Genomic DNA, 19,083 nt, shown 5'->3' with positions numbered 1-19,083 from the left:
CCGGAGAGTATCCTTTTCTTTCATGCCTTTTTTATGATAAGTGATGCGACGGATCATTCTAGCTATCTGTTTAACCGTAGTCTTTAAGGTGGTTATCGTGTGACTGGCTTTGCCATTGCTTTGGACCCAGAAGCCAAGTATACGGGCCTGAGTAACCTCGGCTATGGCATGGCCGTCTACCTGTAAGTTTATGGCACCGTTACTTTTGTAATACTTACTGTGTATTCTTATGAGTTCAGATTTTTCAGGCGCACAGCTCAGCCCACTATTTCTTGCGAACTCTGCCACAGCTGTCGCAGCAGCCTGGAGGGTCTGCTCTTTCAGCGCCAGTGAACCCTTCGTAGCCCAGAGTGTGATGTCGTCCGCATACAATGTATATCCAAGGTGCGGGATTGCTTCGAGCTCGTGAGCAAGTCTGCGCATAGCTATGTTAAAGAGCAAGGGGGAGATGACTGCCCCTTGCGGTGTGCCTTTATTTGGCATCGAGAACGGCACCGACCTCGTGTCGCCTATCCCAATAGTTGCCGTCCGCCCAGAGAGGAAGGATTTAATGTAGTTAAATGTACGCTTTCCGCAGCCGATTGTGTTGAGTTCAGAGAGAATGGCCTCGTGCGAAACATTATCAAAGGCCCCTTTGAGGTCGAGGGCCAAGACCAAATGTTCGCCTCCCCTGGGTACGCAACTCATGACCTCTTCTTTTAAAAGGAGGAAGGCATCCTGGGTTGAGAGTCCGGAGCGAAAACCAATCATGGTAGCGGGAAACAGATTTTCTTTTTCAATGTAATTTTGAAGCCGTGTCTGTACTACTCGCTCGTAGAGCTTGCCCATGCACGAAGTAAGCGAAATGGGCCGCAGGGCTCCGAGCGATGGTGCTTTACCGGGCTTTGGTATAGTTATTATTTTGGCTTCCTTCCACTCCGGAGGAACGTGACCTTGGGACCAGCAGTGGTCGTTAAGAAATTGCGTTATCTGCTCAAGAACCTCAGTGCTGAGGTTTCTTATCATAGCGTTTGTTATACCATCCGACCCCGGCGCAGAGTTCCGATTGGCTGCCTGGGCTGCCGCGAAAACCTCTTCTTTCGTGATTGCGGCGTCTAATGTGGCATTCTCGCTGCCGATGTACTCTAATGTACATGGCGGAACCACATCAGTACCGATATAACGGTCTTTAAGCGCCTGGATCAACTCTCCGTCGGTGCCGGGGTAGCTGTGTACTATTCTTTGAAGAATGCGGTTCATGGAGGACTTAGATTTGTCCGGCTCCAGCATGGACCTCAGTATCGCCCACGTCTGGCTAGTCCCTAGTGTACCGCGGAGAGAACCGCAAAACTGCACCCAACCATCGGTGGCAAGTTTCGTTGCGTATTCATTCGCTTCCTCCGACAGAGCAGCGATTCGCCTGTAGAGGCAGCGGTTGAGGCGTTGTTTTTTCCATCTCTTGATCAGGCGTCGCCTACTATCCCACATGTGCAATAGGTGCCGGTCTATCGCAGGCGCCTCAACTGTGCGCGCTATTTTCTTAGAGGTGGCATCATGCGTTTCTCGAATGAAAGCAACCCACCCACTGACATCACAGGGCGTTTGCTCCGGCAGAGGGCGCTTTCGAAAGGTCACCCAGTCTGTCATCACAACGTCACCAGCGACACGACGAACTTTTGGTGATGCTATAGAGGTGCTAAGAATATAATGGTCACTACCAAGGTTTTCATCGAGGTTTGACCACGTGGCATTTTTAATGTTGAAGGTGAAGGTCAAATCAGGGTACGTGTCCCTGCTAATGCTATTACCAAGCCTGGTGGGTGCTGTTGGCAGAGTGATAAGGGTAAAACCTAATTTAGACGTGGTGTTCTCTAATAACACTCCCTTGGGTGAATCCCGGACGTAGCCCCAAGCGGTGCTCGGAGCATTAAAGTCGCCCACCACCACTAATTGATCTCTGGTGCCAACGGCTCGAACTGCCTCGTTTAGGAGTGGGCCGAAGTCGTCATTCCGGTTTTTGGGAGGACTGTATATGTTTAAAATTTTCGTTCGTACTTTTCCTCGTTTTTGTGGGAAGACATCGATAATTTGGTGATTAATGTCAGTCTGATCGTAATGGTCTAGCGCAACTGTCATGAAGTTACTCACCAGCGCTGCAACGCGGGGGTATTTTGGATCGTATAATGTGTAATATCCCTGCAATTTGACGGGACGGTTCCCAACTTCTTGCAGGCATATTACATCAGGTGGGATTAGTGCCGAATGGATGTAATTCTGCAATGCCGCCGCTCGTTTGTGGAACGTGCGACAATTCCACTGCCAGATTTCTAGGTGGTCGGAGTTTTGCGTGGAATTAGTTCGCGCCATGGTGACTACTGCCTTTATTGGGGGGTGTCTGCTTTCTCCGTGATTCGACGGTCCTTCGGTAGTGGACTGCTCGCGGAGGTAACACTGACCCGCTTGTTGATGGCACGCTGAATGCCTACAACTGAGTCATTAACGTATCGTCTTTGTTGTTCCGTTTCTGCTGCAAACTCTTTCCTGTACTCCGAAAACATTTGATGCATTTGCTGCATCATCTGCTCTCGGAGTTCAGACGCTGCTCGTTGCTGTTGTGATTGGAGTTCTCGCATTAAGTTTCGCAAGCTCTGCAACTGTTCCCCCATCTGTAACTGGCTAACGTGGGCCTCCTCGCTAAACCTCTGAGGTATGTCTACTTTCGCCGTTCCTCCCTCCAAAGAGTGGGCTACGGTTGCCCTGGAGATAGCATGAGTGGCGTTGTTGTTCGCCTCTAAGGCGTTAAGCCTGGCTTCAAGTTTGGTTTCTAAAGATGATATGATTTTGTGGAACTCCCGGCGTTCCTCCTTAATCTGGCATCGAAGTTTCTCGTTTTCTAAAGCAAGCTGCTTATTCTCGGCAACCATTTTCTGATATTCGGGATTCTCAATTAAGGGAGCAGATGGAGACACAATCCTCGTCCAGCTCACCGTGTTTGCTGGCTGGCAGGCGGCTGCCTCCGTCCCCTCTTTGGGCGGCGTCAAGATTTGTACCAGCGCTTTCTTCTTCTGCTGCTGATGCTGCTGCTGTTGCTGCTGCTGCTGTTGCTGTTGCTGTTGCTGCTGTTGCTGCTGCTGCTGCTGTTGTTGTTGCTGCTGCTGTTGCTGCTGTTGGTGCTGCTGCTGATGCGGCTGTTTGTTGAGTCGTTTTCTGGACGCAGACTGGGCTCGACCCTTTGAGGAAGCCCGTGACTTGGATCTTGAACGTGAGCGTGATTCCACTGACGAGTCCCGCTCGGAGCTGAACCAGCGTGGATGGTGCCTCCGTTTTGGCTGATCCACTCGGGACCTCCTAGGCGGAACGTGTTTAAGCTTCTTCTTGCACATTTTGTCACCTGTCATATGGTCCTCACCACATATCACGCACTTAGGGGTACACGCGTGGAAGCAGAGAGAAACAGAACTGAGCAGCTGGATATTAAAGCCACAACAATCCGTTCACGAAAACACAGACAAGTTCAAGCAACTGACCACAGGCCGCATTTTTCATGTCTGTCACCTTGGCTGAAGTTGAGAGTCGGCATTATACTTCAGACTTTAACAGCGCCTGTTCAAAACACATGCAACGATCGCAGAAATTGCGCCACGTATAGATATGTTCTTGTTTATTTCACGATTATTTCGTTGTTTAAGCTCTCCAATGGTGAAATCACCTGCAATATTTTTTTTATATTTACTGACACATGCTATTTCTCGGTGGCAACACATGTCAGGCTTTGCGAAGGGAACGGATGATGACCTATATCCCTTGAAGCAGTCTAGTGACATTTTGTGCTATTTAGTGCATGAACTCCAGGTTTGCGCAAAATGGGCTACGCCACTAGAGAGTAGCAAGCATCCGGGAACATTAGGCACCCAAGCTTTTATTATTAGCTCCTGACAAAGGCTTGCCTCAAAAATCTACTTTCACATAGTCAAAAAAGCAACTCTCAGTGTATCGAGCTCCCCGGTGATCAAATGATCTTCCGCAGATTACTTGCATGAGCTATCTGGTATCGGCCTAGCTAGCAGACGATGCGTGAGCGCATCGAACAAGCAGTCGCGAACGACTCAAGCCTTTGAAATGAGCTAAGTGCCCAAAACAACAACTGCTTCATGATTCTCGTTTCAAAGTTTCTCTTACACCTTAAACAATGCGATTACAGCCGAAAACCAAGCGGTACTGCAACTTCGAATGCATCCGGGGCATTCGCTTGCGCGAGGAACGACACGGCGCCATCTCTACTCCAGTTGCGGCGCCTGGCTGCGAAACGTCACTCCGACGGCCGCTTCCCATTGAAATTCACTCCTTCGCCCGGGCACTGAAAAAATAGAGGAGGCGCTGTCTTGGCCAAATCTATAGGATCTGGTCGGTTAAAGAGATTTTAGGTGGTAAATACGGCGCGATTTGATAAAAATTAGCTCTTTGAACGCAAGAAAAAACAAACTAGCATTTGTTCCGTGTACTAATACAACCGATGAGTAAAGCTCCATAGATATGAATGGGACTCAAATGACTATGCGGACTCGCCCGCTGGATTTCGTGCCAACCGATTGTACCACCGCGATCTCCGACGACGGGGCAGCTCTCGCTGACTGACTCACCCTTCACCATCCCCTGACGTCGACAAGAGCTCTGGCCTAGTGGTGCCTCGTCCTCGAACTCCGGCGACCATGTCCATCATTCCTATCTTCTCCTTACTTCCGTATGTTGCTGTCCCTGCACCTCGCTCTCTCCTTCCGCCTCTCTATCTCTATGCGTTTTAATCCTATCCCTTTAATCCCTCCTTATCCCCACCCCTCGTGAGCTACTGTTGAGGTGTCCTCCTCCTGAGAGACAGTTATGGGGCTCACTTTTCTCTTCTTTTCATTGAAAGTCACTCCCCCTCCCCCCCCTCCAAATGACTATGCGCCTGAACTCGCTGCTGGTTTTCGTGAAAACGCGGTAAGGTGGGGAGCGGGTGTAGAGAGTGTATTCGCCACTTACAGATACCGAGGCGCCTCTGTGTGGTGGCGGCAGGAAGCTCTGTTGAGATGATCGATGTTTTAGACCAGCTTCAAATAGCTGCAGTTGTTGTTGCTTATTTCCCGCGTTTGTGGTCGTTTTGCAATGTTGTGAATGGCCTCGATATTACCAGAACATTTTGAGTTTCTCAAGTTAAAGGGAAAGTAGAAAAAAAGAAAAAAACCCGACTGATTTCAGTCGACAAAAGCCGACTTATTTCAAGCCTCGATGCCAACAGCCCTTATACACAATGGGGAAAAGTAAAACCTCCTGTTCTAATTAGCGCCCCAAAAGGCATGAGTGGTTAATAGGGTTAAAATTAACAGGCAAATGAAGTCCGTAAATGTATGCAGCACCCATTTTGTGTGCGAGTACAGCAACTTCCAGGTTTCCATGTTTTCGAACTTAGATCGTGTGCTCGACACGGTCGCTGTGCAAACAGCAGCAAAAATAAATTGAGAATGCGTTTCGTCTCTAAAAAATAATGAAAGGACCAGTTACAAAACGTTCATCGCATCAATACACATCTGAGGTGTCTGTGAAGTGCCTCCATGACCTTCATATCTGCAGCAATTCGTGCTTGGTCTTACTTGCTGATGGCGCTGTTTTTCTTTTTTTTTGTCGTTTCTGCCTCGTACCATGCTACATTTTGTACTTCTGAAGCACCGAAACAGAATGGCAACGGGAACAACCCCTCATACAAATGCGGACTTGTTCGCTGGATTTCGTGCTGACTGGTTGTACCACCGCGATATCCGACGACGGCGTAGCTCTTGCCAACTGACTCGCCCTGCGCCATCTCCTGACGACGACAAGAGCTCTCGCTGAGTGGTGTCCCGTCCTCGGACTCTTGCGACCGTGTCTATCTTTCCTATCTTCTCCTTAGTTCTGTATGTGGGTCACTCTGCCCCGCCCCTTTCTCTATCTTATTCCCCCTATCCCTTTTAATTTCTCCTTGCCTCCATCCCTCGTGAATACCTGTTTAGGTGTCGCACCCTATGCAGACAGTTACAGGCCTTTTTTACTTTTTTTCTATCATTTCAGAATCACTTCCCCACTCATAAACGTGAAAATTGTATATTAACCACTTGTTCCGTTTGTGCTGCTTGCTGAATTCATTCTTTTGATATTCTGTTGTTTTTATTGTAGTCAAGAAAGCACCCCGAAATCATAATGCCAGTAATAAGACATGGTGCTTGTGCTTCGGAATTGAAAAACAACATATTTTGCCATCTTACTATGCTTCGCAATTTTAGGTGAGCTGTACAAGCTTTGCTCAAAGTACAATGCAAACAAAATTGTAAGAGGAAGCACGTTTCCAAAAATGTTTCTGACATTACTGAGAAATGTGTACTGAGACTCCCATTGTAACACTTTTCCAACATGACACCAGTCGTTGCGCGCAATTACGCACAACGCCTTCTGAAGAGCGTACGTGTGTGCCTTATTTACAACTTTGCGCATATTTATCTGCCCAATGTGCTACCTAGCATTTATTCAATTAAAATTATGTTACGGCTCCCCTACTTTCTCAAAAACATAAATGAAAGGGCCACAAAAGCGCGAAAACTTGCGGTCTTCGTCAGAAGTGTTTTTTTCCGGCACTGTCTCAGGCGATCATTTCAACGACAGCCATGTTGGATGTAGAGTCGCGCCATCTATATGTCGTGAAAGTGGAGAATACTGGGCTCGGTGGCGGGAACTATGCTGAGCGAGTGAGTGTGCTTCGCGCACTGTGCATCGCGAACCATGTGCCACCGCGCCTGCTCTTCCACTGCGAGTTTTGCTTGACGCGCTTGCCCGGCGCAGCGAGCTTCAACGGCGCAGTGCGGGCCTTCACTCCTTAAAAAGCATAAGTTAATCTGCAGTTGCCGGCGCGCGCTTTCCCTACCACTTCTATCAGCCGCCTCATATATGCTTCGCGATGTGTCCCTCCCTCCGTGTAGAGATGGATCAGCGTTCGGCCTGCGTCGTCATGGCAGCATACGCGAGGTAAAGCCCAACATTTATTCCATAGTCGGCGCTCATATGAAGCAGCGCACAGTATGGCATGGCAAGTTGTGCACTTGCGAACACTCAGTGTAGTATTCACATATTCAGATTGTGGCTACTATCATTTCCAGCAAGTCAGCTAGGCCGGTAGGCATTTCATTTTTTTCATCTACTCGAGATTATGGGACAGCTAACCTCATTAAAAGCGAGAGCGTTTCATCGAGACCTCGTTTCACCCAAATACCACTGTCGGTGTCAGTTTCGGCGGCGTTTATTGTAAGTTCAAAGTGGAATTGGCCATGAATGAAAAATCTAGGTACATAAAAAAATAAAGAACAAAGATCTTCAGCTCTAGTGTATAATTCGAGCCCAGGCCTGCTGCGTGGCAGACAGTTGTTTTACCACATAACTAGGCCATGGATGAAGTTTGCTTCCGGAAAAGAAAGAAAACGTTATACGCGGCCTCATTAAGTGGGAGTACTCCTGTGAGCATGTGTAACATAGTGTGGCATTTAGGTAGAACCGAACTAAGCGTCACGCATTTCGCAATGGGTGGGTCACGTAATGGCCTACCCATTATAAAGCACTCCGGCAACATCTATCCCAAGCAGCCAACGGCCCCAACAATGTGTGCAGCGTCGCAGATGTTTCAGGACTCTAAACATTGTCACACTGTGATAAATGTAACGTCAAGAAGGAAGCTGCTGCGACTGAAAGTAAACAGCGCTTTGGTCTAGTTGACTCACTATCGCTGCCTCTCGCGACATACGGAAGTGTTCGGTATTCATCCTAGCACCCGTCACTACGAGCCGTACTGCCCCGGTCCCCTACAGCCTGTGCAACCCGTTCAGGCACCTTTTGAACATGTGGAGATGAATGTGCTCGGGCTTCTTCCCACGGTGTTCCGTTAGTATATAACCACTCACTTGATGTCGCTATTACCATTCGAAAGATAGTGAGAGCTGTTCAAAGAGCTGCTGCTTTCGATGTGACCCAAAAACGTCTGTTTCCCTCGTGGTGCCCCGATGTCGTCATCACTGATTGTAGTACGACATTCCCGGCGCAGTTGCTTCGCGACATTCCGCAGCTGACTGATACCACACCCTCTGCAGGAAGTCCGTACCAGCCGTACCGAGTGCCTCAACGAAACCCGTGCACAATTGTTTCTGATTCATGTCGATAACGAAAATTGGGGCGAAATTCTCCCATTTGTCGCATTTGCCTACAAATACTGCTCTCTAGGACACCATCTGGCTTGCACATTTTAGCATGGTTTACGACTGTGACTTCACCACAATGCTCGACGTTGTGCTCCTACCAACTTCGTCTGACACGACTGCTCCAGACACACAGTTCAGCGGTCTGAAAAAGCACACAAGCTTGCGCTTTTATGCATTCTGCCCCGGAAAAGTTCGGATGCTCGCCGACACATCTATTACAGGACTGCAGCATACAAGACTAGTCACCTAGGTTGGGCTTGGACACCAATACAATCAATAGGTCGCTTAGAAAAACTGTTGTGGCTGTACTTTGGACCATATATAGTACTTTGCCTCGCTTAGGTGAAGTAAACTATACGGAGTCGTCCCAGCCGAGACACCATGCCAGCCCCTTTCATCTGACTTGGTTCACGTCGTCAGGATAAAGCAATACTATTCGCGGTGACTGCAAGTTACAAACTATGTGGTACAGAGCTTGCCCTCATGCACACCTTACTATTTTTTCCATTATCTTTTTCTAATTTTTATCCTTGTGCTGTTAAACTCGTTGCTAACAATGTACGGTTCAACTTTCACTCTTGTTTAAAGCTGCAACATCAAGACGTTGTCTTTTATTTTTCTGAAGAAAGCGTAGTGCCGCAATGTAGTGGCGGTAGAGATCGCGACGAAAAACGTTGGTGACTGCCGCGGCCGTAAGAAACAGCCGTTTTCTTTCGCGACAGTACGATGAATCCCGGTGTATGTGGACACTTTTCAAGTGCATCCCGGCAGATCGAGCTTCAAACGGCCAACTCTACGCGCCTATGGACGTTCCTTTAATCCCGGCATGGTTGAGGTTACCACTGAGAATCAGAGCCTGTAAGCGGGTGGAAAGATCATGCGGACAGTGGCCGGTCACACTGTCGCGTTCTACTCTCAACAGCGAAGCTCAAGCGTCCTCAAGTATTTTTCACCAACATATATGTGTGCGACAAACCTTGGCCTGCGAGATGAACAAGTATACATAGTTCTGTTATCGTATACCAATCGCCATTCCCGTTCAACAACGGGCACCACAGGAGTGGGAGAAAGAAAAGCTTAGGCTCGATAGAGATGTGAACCGGTGGTATATTAGTGCGAACTGCTGTTGTACTGGGGCTCAAATCAATAATTCGTTCGTCGATGTCCAAGTGGACGACTCTAGCCTCGAAACACCGTGGAGGGCGAAGCGCGTTCACGTTTTATTATTTTGTTTTATTTTGAACAAACCATTTGAACTACGGTACGAGATGTTCGCGAATGCAATGCCATTTAAGAAATTTCGACTGTTGCCGTAGCAACGAACTTACAGGAGGTCGTGGAAGTTTCTGTCCGCGCAAGTCACTTGAAAGAGGCAGAGCGCCGCTGCGAGGACGGCGCGCATCTTCTCAGTCGAGGAACCGGGCGCAGAGATTCGTAATCGTTCTTGTCTTGTCTTGTCTTGTCTCCTAGGAGATCTTGGCTCATACCCACATGGGGGATTGGCCACACTGTACCTCTTGATAGATCATTTTTTACAACGCTTGCTAAAAAAAAGAGAAATTAGATAGAAACAATAATAATGTTTCTTTGAAAAAAAACGTGAAAAAGTTGCAGAAGAATACGATAAACCAGAATATATAAAACAAATTAACAAGAATGTGGAAGGGGAAGAAAGAATTGGATATATCTGGCAGTACCACTAGCAGCGTATTCTTCCGGTTGCCTGAATGAATTTATGTAGCGCTGACAGAATAGCACTGTGGCCCACACCCAACTGACTGGCTCCAAACGATAATAGGGTGGATGTATTGACTGGCAATCCGAGCGTACCAATCGGTCTTTCAAGAATTATTCGGCGCAGTGAGGCGAAGCGGCGGCATCTCAGAAGAAAGTGATCTATTGTTTCCGGTTCATTGCAAACTACACATAGGTTAGTTAATGAAAATCCTGATTTGTTGAGATAAAAATTTAACAAAGGAACTCTACAGCGAAAGCTTGTGAGGGTCACCTCAAATTGACGGGAAAGGCATTTTGCGGTGTTCCATGTGAATTGCAAGTGCCGAAATTCTTCAGATTGTAGAAGCGACGTTTCGTTCATTTTTAAGATTAACAGGTGTTTGAATCGTTTGGCAGTAATAAAAGGAAACTGTGGAGCTGCTAGCACCACCGGGAAATATAAAGATGCCGAAGCGAGCGAATCAGCAATTTTATTTAGTTCAATTTCAGCATGCCCGGGGACCCAAATTAACCGAACTTCTGATAGGCTATGTGGTACGAGAGACCAAAATATCCTGAGAAGAGGAGACTTCTTTGCGGACGTTAGATGTGTACATACAGACAAAGCATCCGAAATAATAAAAGCTTTTGATTGCTGATAATTTAGTTTTCGAAGAGCCAATGTAATAGCCAGGAATTCTGCGAGATAAATTGGTGTGAAGTCAGGCAATTGAAGCGCAAAAGACCAATTAAGCTGATGAGAAAAAATACCTACTCCAGCCTTCTGAAGATTTTGCGTTGCGTCCGTCGAAATTACTACGTATTTAGGAAAATGACTTAGATGGTCTTGAAGGAGGCCCTCCAGAACATGCTTTGGAAGTAACTTGGCATTTTTTTGGAAAGATATCATCGAAAATTAAGTCAACTGGCACCGAGCATTGGGTTTGGGGAGTTAAATGCCGGAGGGAAACGTGAAGATTTGATAACAGAGACTCGACGAAAATGACTTGGGGTCTTTGATAACGAGACCACGGGCGCTGAAAGAAAGAAACTGGATGTTTGATGAAAACTGTCTGAGAACAGAAGAGGGGTGCATCGTAAAGTTTTAAAAATGTTTGCACAGTAAGCTGTCGAAATCTATCATCAAGTGGAATGATTCTAGCTTCCAAATAAAGCACGCTATTCGCGACACACCTAGGTAGCCCGGGACACAGCCGCAGAGCTTGCCTTTCTAGCAATATAAGTGGTCTTAATTTGTACTCAGCACTTCCAGAAAACAGAACGCAGCCAAACTCCAGAATTGGGCGTACGTAGAGTTTCTTTATCATAAGTAACGTATCCCTGCGCATCCCTGATTTCTTATTGCAAAACCGGCGGAGCAATCCTACGGCGCTTTCTGCTTTACGGGTGTTTGATTCTATTTGTTGCTGCCAATTTAAATTGTCCACGTAAACAATACCAAGATATTTTAGCGCTGTTACTTGTGGAATCGGATCATTTCGATAATGCAGTGAAAGAAATACGGGAACGGATAGAGGGAATACAAGCAGAGCACATTTACTAACATTGGGTGAAAAAGACAGCCCGCCAAGCCATACCTCAAGCTCACTCAAATATGACTGCAAGATTTGATATAAACTATTGATATCTCGAGATGACGAGAAAAAAGCAATATCATCGGCGTAGACATAAAGAGGAACATTTTAATTAACGGGAATAGATGATAATAATATATTAAAAAAAAGAGGTGACAGGACTGATCCTTGCGGAACACCTCTTGTTTGCTTATATGAGGCAGAAGTAATTCCCTCGTGGCAACAAAAGAATTGTCTCTCGAAGAGAAACTCCTGAACCCAAGATATAATGTACTTGGGCACCTCACAGTCCACTAATCTTGAAATTAATCTACTGTGTTCGACACTATCGTAGGCTTTTGCGATAGCTAACGTGACTAATGCAGAAATCTCACCAGATACTTTTGCAAGGCGAATTCGGCTTTCCAAATCAACATGAGCTGACCATATAGAGCGCTCCTGTCTAAATCTTACTCGCCTTGGTGAAAGGATGTCCTGACGAGCGATAAATTCACTGAGCCTTCTATTAAGAATTTTTTCAATTATTTTAACTAGGTTTGAAGTAAGCGAAATTGGCCGAATGTTATCGAGGACATATCCGAGGCTTGGATTTTTTCGCAGCAACACAACTTTACAATTTTCTTTAGCTTGGAATCCATGTGTGCTGTAAGGAGCAGTTAACAATATTCAAGAGCTCCTCGGGATGGGAATTAAATATCAATTTAATCATAGAGTTTGTAATGTGATCTGGACCGGGAGCTGCTTGCTTTACAGTTAGTATGACATCTGCCAGTTCAGCCATAGTGACTTCCCGAAAGTCCGAGGTTGCGCTTTTGAATGTCACAGGTCTCAAGCATGACGAAGCGAAACGCGCTTCAAGTCCTTTCGCGATGCCCTCTAACAAATCTGTTGTCTCTTTAGGAGACAGCACTACTGAATGCGAATATGCTGGTACCTTCGTCGATTTTTTGTTCCGTAGAAACCTGTAAAAGGCAGATCTTTTATCAGGTTTTGATAAACGCGAATGTAAGTCAGAATTGTGTTTATCTTTAGCTATTGCAACTGTACGTTTAAACAGCGCTGCGTGGAATTTATAGTCAACCCAATTTTTCGGAGTATGGCTGTGGCGTAAACGTTTCCAAGCAGCCTTACGTCGCCTATACGCAAGCGTACAATCTTCATTTCATCAAGCTGAATTTGACGGTGTGCTGCCGTACTTAACAGAAAACTCTGCCGGCTGGATAGAGTCACTTAGACACGCTACGACTGAAGCAGCTCGTTGCTGTCCGACGCGTCCTCTCAATGACGAGAGCGCAGAGTTTAAAACAGTTTTTTAAATCTTATAGTTGGTGAACCGTTGTTGCCGGATAGCAGAGGTAAGTTGTGGTAGCATTATTTCATAGGTAATTGGTACATGATCAATACTCGTCCCATTATCAAACGTTTCCCACGATGAAATCATAAACTGGCCACAAGAAAATGTTAGGTCTAATGTTGATGAGCTTATTCCGCGTAGAAAGGTATTTTGTCCAGAGTTATGACAGCGAAAATTATCCTGCAACCAATTCCACAATCTTTTGTCACAGCCATCTGTTTTAAGCCTCCAAGAAGTGTGATGCGAATTAAAATCCCCAGCCAATAAAATTGCATTTGACGAAGAATTCTTGATAACCCAATCTAGGTGATCTGTGCGTCTTACTCCATTTGGAAAGTACGCATTAATCACTGTAATCCTATTGGAGTTAGGTAACAAACAATCTATTCCTAACAATTCACAATCCGGACAAATATGTTCAAAAGTTACAGAAACATGATCGCAGATTTTTGAAGATATTAGAACCAATAATCCACCTCCTCTACCTGGCCGATCCAGTCTAAATGTTCGAAAATATTTCAGAGTAAATCTTTGTTTTACTGAAAGCCAAGACTCTTGAAGTAAAATTATATTAGGATTTGTTTGCTGTTTGAGATAAATAAGATCTATGTAAGCGGAAGATACGGAGCGACAATTCCACTGAAGAACTTTTACAGGCGCTATGATGGACTTATTATAGTTGACTCTACTGCAGAACACAAAACGTCCTGCTTATTGTTGGTATCAGTAATAACTTTTTTTGGTCTTGACATTAGCAAATTGGTTGGAGACAATGGAGCATTGCGTCGTTTATGAGTGATATTACCAAGCCTCATGTCACCAAACGACCCACTGGGCCCCACAGGGGTCGGCGACTGAGTGCTGACGAGCGTTTCAGGGGTAACATCTTCTTGACGCCGAATATTTTGTTCATTGTCGAGGTGCTCAGCTTCACCCTGGACCGTGACAGTGTGTGCAGCGAAGGAGAGAATAAGGCTGTTTAACCTGGCGGCGAGCATCTCGGTCAGACCTTCAGCAAAGGTGTTGAAAAGCCGTTCCATAATCATCGGCATGGCCTTATCTATCGCTGCCGACCCTGCGGAAGCGACCGTCACTTCAATTGACCCACACTGGCGTGACGTAGCAGCGGCGTACCCCACTTCGCGCTCTTTATTGAAGGAAGTTGCCTCAAACCGAGAACAACGGCGTTTCTCCATTATATCTAGAATTTGTGTTTCACGTTCTCGAGCAGGGCAGCTATTGTCCGTGGCTGTGTGTGCTCCATCACATAGGCAACACCTGCAGTTGTCTACCTGACAATTTGATGCGGCATGTGCCCCACCGCAATTCGCACATCTCAATGAGGACCTGCAAGCATTAGCTCTATGTCCAAATCGCCAGCAGTTACGGCATCGTAGTGGGCGAGGTGTCAATGCCTCTGCACGGAATAGATAAGGCCAGGCCTTCAGCTCAGAGGCGCGTGTGAGACCAGCAAAGGTAACGATGACGCTTTCAGTAGGGACTCGCGTATCACCTACAGGTTTGGTGCATCTGTAGACAGATATCACGCCGGCCGGAGAGACCATGTTTAAGAATGCTTCATGACTGATGTTGGAACACCACGAACAATGCCCTTTACGCAAGCAAGATGAGGGGGGATAAAAGCGTCAACAGCAATAACGCAAATCTTGTGGCGGCCAGTAAGTCTGTTAAAAATTGAATATTCGAAGACCTGCATAGTATGCCAGTCTTGCGGAAACGCCTCACCTCCGAGATGTCTAGAAAATGACCACTTATGATGCGAAGTTCTTCTTGAAACACCTCCGTTTCACTTAACTGAATGGCTCCACCATCAGTGGGCACAAGCGCGACAGGCCAACTGCTTACGCCGTTCTTGAGGAAACACTCCAGTGGTACCGATTCAGCAGGGAGACTGGCCCACCAGGGCGAGCCCTACCCGGGACCGGAGACCGGCATTGATGGCTTCTGAAAATTCAGCAAAATTAAATTCTACCGCTAATGAAGAACCAAAGGTGATGAGTGTGGCCAATTCCCTCTCACAGGACGTGCAATCGAAAGCGCAAGCTGATGCTGATGCTGATGCTGATGACCTTTGATGGATGGCGCTTACCCACAAAGGGGGATGGGCCAAGAACCGGGCGGCAGGATACTTAAATGAAACTAAACTGAAAATGAAGCCAATCTGAAAAAGTAGCTTAAAATAATACTACCAAAAAACAAAAATGTGTGCTGAGCAAGCGGTCAAACCATCTTTTGTTTTTGAAAGACATAACTACGAATCATAAACTAAAGATCTGAAAAGGTAGTGGCTCACTAGCATGGTAATCTTTTAGTTTCGTTGATGTAATCAAACACAGCGGAGCATACATCCCTGTGGCAGTAACCAAATGAAGTTCCGCCAAGTGATAAAATTACTGGTAAATTTACTTGTATTCCGAGCATTTGTAGTGGGTTTACTAAAAATATTTTTCTCTGATAAGAATAACGATGACAGAATAAAAAGAAATGTTCAATTGTTTCAATTTCGTTGCCCCAAATGCATAGCGGTGACGCCTTGAGCTGAGCTTTATTAAGGTAATAATTTAGTTGTGGAACTGCACAGCGCAATCTGGTATAAGTGACCTCTAACTGGCGAGATACACACCACTGTTTATTCCAGCAATAGCTCAAATGCTCGAAATCTTTAAATTTATCCAAATTACCTTTTCCCCATTGCAGGCAAGCATTTCGGAACCTTAGTGCGGTTACGTAAGCCGTATCTGGCAAAACTGGGATGGTGGGCCCACCCAGGGATACTGCTGCTAAAGAGTCCGCCATTTCGTTCAAATATAATCCGCGGTGACCTGGTACCCATAGCAAATGCAGTTTTTTTACGTTTTTCGGTACTAAATGCCGAAACGTATTCATCAGCTCTGAATTTACTGCCGTAGAAAGTGCATTACAAACTGATAACGAATCTGTAATGATAACTGCTAATGATTCGCTTGAGGGTAATTTGCGTAGGGCAAGAACAATGGCCAATAATTCTGCTATGAATACCGGGGTATAATCTGGGAGTCGAATCGAAAAAGACCAGTCCAAAGAAGGAGAGAAGATGCCAACCCCAGCCTTTTCTTTTGACACAGATGCATCAGTCGCTATGATATTGCTTATCTCTAGGTGGGCTAGATAATCTGCTAACTGGTCATTTAAATACCTATATGGCAATTGTTTCGCGTTATGAGGAAATATATCATCGAATTGTATGCTAAGCATTGACTTTAGGTTGTGTATGGGACCAATATGTCTAATTTTTACATTCAGTTGCTTTAGTAGCGCTTGTGCAAATACTATTTGCGGGGTGTGTAGTCGCGACCAATGGGTTTCGAAAAATAAAGTCGGTTCTTGAATGAAAGCGTAAAATGAGAGTCTTTGGTGTGAACTGTATATCTTTAAGAATGCTTGCACAGTAAGAATTTTAAACCTATTTAGCAGAGAAGGTAGGCGAGCTTCCATATACAACACGTTATTTGCAACAAACTTTGGTAGACCCAGACACAAACGCAACGCTTCTCTTTCAAGCAGTATCAGGGGTCTCATTTTATAGGCTGCGCTGCCAGAAAATAGTACACATCCGAATTCCATGATGGGCCGCACATAAAGTTTATATATCATTATTAGCACATCTCTTCTTAAACCCACTTTACGGTTTGCAAGCTTCCGTAGCCATCCCATGGCCCGTGTTGCCTTGGAGTACACATCATCAATGTGACTTCTCCAATTTAATGTGTCATTATATTTGATGCCCAAATATTTAAGGGAATTCGCCTGCGGAATGAGCTCATTACTGTACATTAACGAGATGTTGATAGGCTGCAGAAAAGAGAATGCAAGGAGCACACTTTTCTTCACGTTCAGGGTCATATGAATATTTTTAAGCCATCTTTCTATCATATTGAGATAATTTTGTAGACTCTCGTATAATGATTGAAGGTCGGTATTACTTGCGAAGAAAGCAATATCGTCCGCGTACACATATAACTGAATATCCTTAGTTGATGGAATGGAGCTTAAGAAAATGTTAAATAAAGCTGGCGACAGGACAGCCCCCTGTGGTACGCCACGTGTCTGCTTATATCTATTTGATGAGTACCCATCTTTAAAGCAGTAATATTCTCTCCCTCTTAAAAACTCTGACACCCACGCAGTGATGTAGTTGGGAAAGTGGTGATATGCCATGTGTTTTAATAAAATTGAATGCTCAACCCTATCGTACGCTTTAGCCAAATCTAAAGTAACTAAAGCACAGTATTGGCGCCGACGCCGAGCCAGTTGTATTCGGCTCTCTAAATCAACATGCGCACACCATATTGAGCAACCGGATCTAGAACCAATTTGACTGGGGTTTAATATTGCGTTATTATTAATATATTCCATTACCCGGGCATTCAAAACTCTTTCAATTAGCTTAACCAGATTTGACGTGATTGATATCGGCCTTACATTGTCCAAGGCGAATCCTTTTTCCTGCTTTTTAAGAAGTGAAATCACTTTAGACAGCTTCCATTCCGCAGGTATCCAAGCTTTTGTCAAAGGAAAATTCACCAGATTAAGTACTTCAGTTGGACAAATCTCGAATATTACTTTTATCATTGAATTTGTTACCCCGTCTGGTCCAGGTGCCGAAGGAGATAAGTGCCTTATTATCTCTGCCAGCTCATCTAAAGTAACCTCCTCGAAATTCTCGCCTGCCATTGGGTTCACAATGTGCAGTGGTAGACTTGACACAAATCTATCTTGGAGCCCTTTCGCAATATTTTCTACTAAATCAGAGAGCTCACGGTGGGAAAGAACAGAAGAGTCAATATTTTCAGCGGGTGGTAACATCTTTTGAGATCTTAAAAATCTGAAGAGCGCTTTTTTGTTTTCAGCCCTAGAAAGATACTCATGTCGTTTCATATTGTAACCATCTTTTGCTGTACTTACTGTGCGTTTGAAGTCTGCTGCTGCGAATTTATAATCACACCAATTTTTTAGACATTGGTTGACCAGCAGTTGTTTCCATGCAGCTTTCCGTTTTCTATAGCTCCTCGTGCACTCTTCAGTCCACCATGGACTAGAAGAACCTCTTGCGGCCGAGTCTAATTTGAACGTTGCGTCTTTTACTGATCTTTTTAACACTGCACACAGACTCATAGCCCTAATGTCACCTTGTATGTCCTTGTGGTGATCAAAAGTAGCCCTCAAGTCTTTTTCTAATTTTCTATAGTTGAGGAATGAGCGGGCCTTTTCGGCGACATGTATTCTTGGAAAGTTCAGTACAAAACTAATAGGCAAGTGGTCACTGTTAGTAGCACAGTCTAAAGTTTGCCACGAACATATATTTAGAGATGAGCTTGAAAATGTCAAGTCAATTACAGATTTAGAGAGACCTCGGACAAAAGTAGCAGATTGCGAATTTAAACAAGATAAATTCTTGTCAATAGCCCATTCCCACAATCGTTTTCCGCTTAAATCTGTTTTAAAACCCCAGGCCACATGATGTGAATTGAAGTCTCCAGTGATTAATATATCCTTTCTGCAGGCAGAGAACATATCGTCTAGACTACGTGTGTCTTGCACCCCGGCTGGGAAATACGCATTTACAAACGACAAGGGAGAAGCGTCTGGTAATATTATGTCAACTATCAAAATTTCACAATTTGGAGTCACACAACGATAAGAGATCGTAGCTTTGTGACTAAACTTAGTTGCTATCAAGACAGCAAGCCCACCACCTCTGCTAGGTCGGTCCAATCGAAATAGCCGATAATTTTTTAGGTGAAACTTCTGGCTGGTTGAAAGCCAGGTTTCTTGCAGTGATATAATATCCGGGGAAAGTTGTGAAGAAAGGTATGATAGGTCTGTGGCTGCGGAAAATATAGATCTGCAATTCCACTGTAATATGGTTAGTGAACCTATTTTGACGACAGAACCGTCGCAGAAACTGCTTGGTCCAAAATGTCCTTTCGCAAAAAGTCTTTCTTAGACATGTTCTCAAAAAATTCTTTTTTGGATAGATATTTTTTAGATTTCAAATTATGCGAAGAGTTTTTTGATTGGGGAGATCGGGTTCGCTTCAGAGCCTTATGAGAGTCCATATCCATATCTGCACATGCTTCCGAATCATCCGTAAGATCACCGTCTTCCGTTGTTTTGGAAGTCCCTG

General features: G+C 45.2%; 1 protein-coding gene across 1 annotated transcript in view; it reads right to left on the bottom strand.

Annotated features, from left to right (window-relative positions):
- Positions 1-13,948, bottom strand: part of LOC142792830 (uncharacterized) — a 55,693-nt gene extending 41,745 nt beyond the window's left edge. The window contains exon 1 of the mRNA XM_075885685.1: positions 13,702-13,948. Coding sequence (XP_075741800.1) covers positions 13,702-13,948 — 247 coding nt within the window. The remainder of the gene's footprint in view (positions 1-13,701) is intronic.
- Positions 13,949-19,083: the final 5,135 nt, after the last annotated feature.

Source organism: Rhipicephalus microplus, chromosome 2 (assembly GCF_043290135.1).
Source record: "Rhipicephalus microplus isolate Deutch F79 chromosome 2, USDA_Rmic, whole genome shotgun sequence".
In the NCBI taxonomy this organism is placed as follows: domain Eukaryota; kingdom Metazoa; phylum Arthropoda; class Arachnida; order Ixodida; family Ixodidae; genus Rhipicephalus; species Rhipicephalus microplus.
Note: the sequence above shows the minus strand (reverse complement) of the source record. Positions and strands in the feature narration are given on the sequence as shown.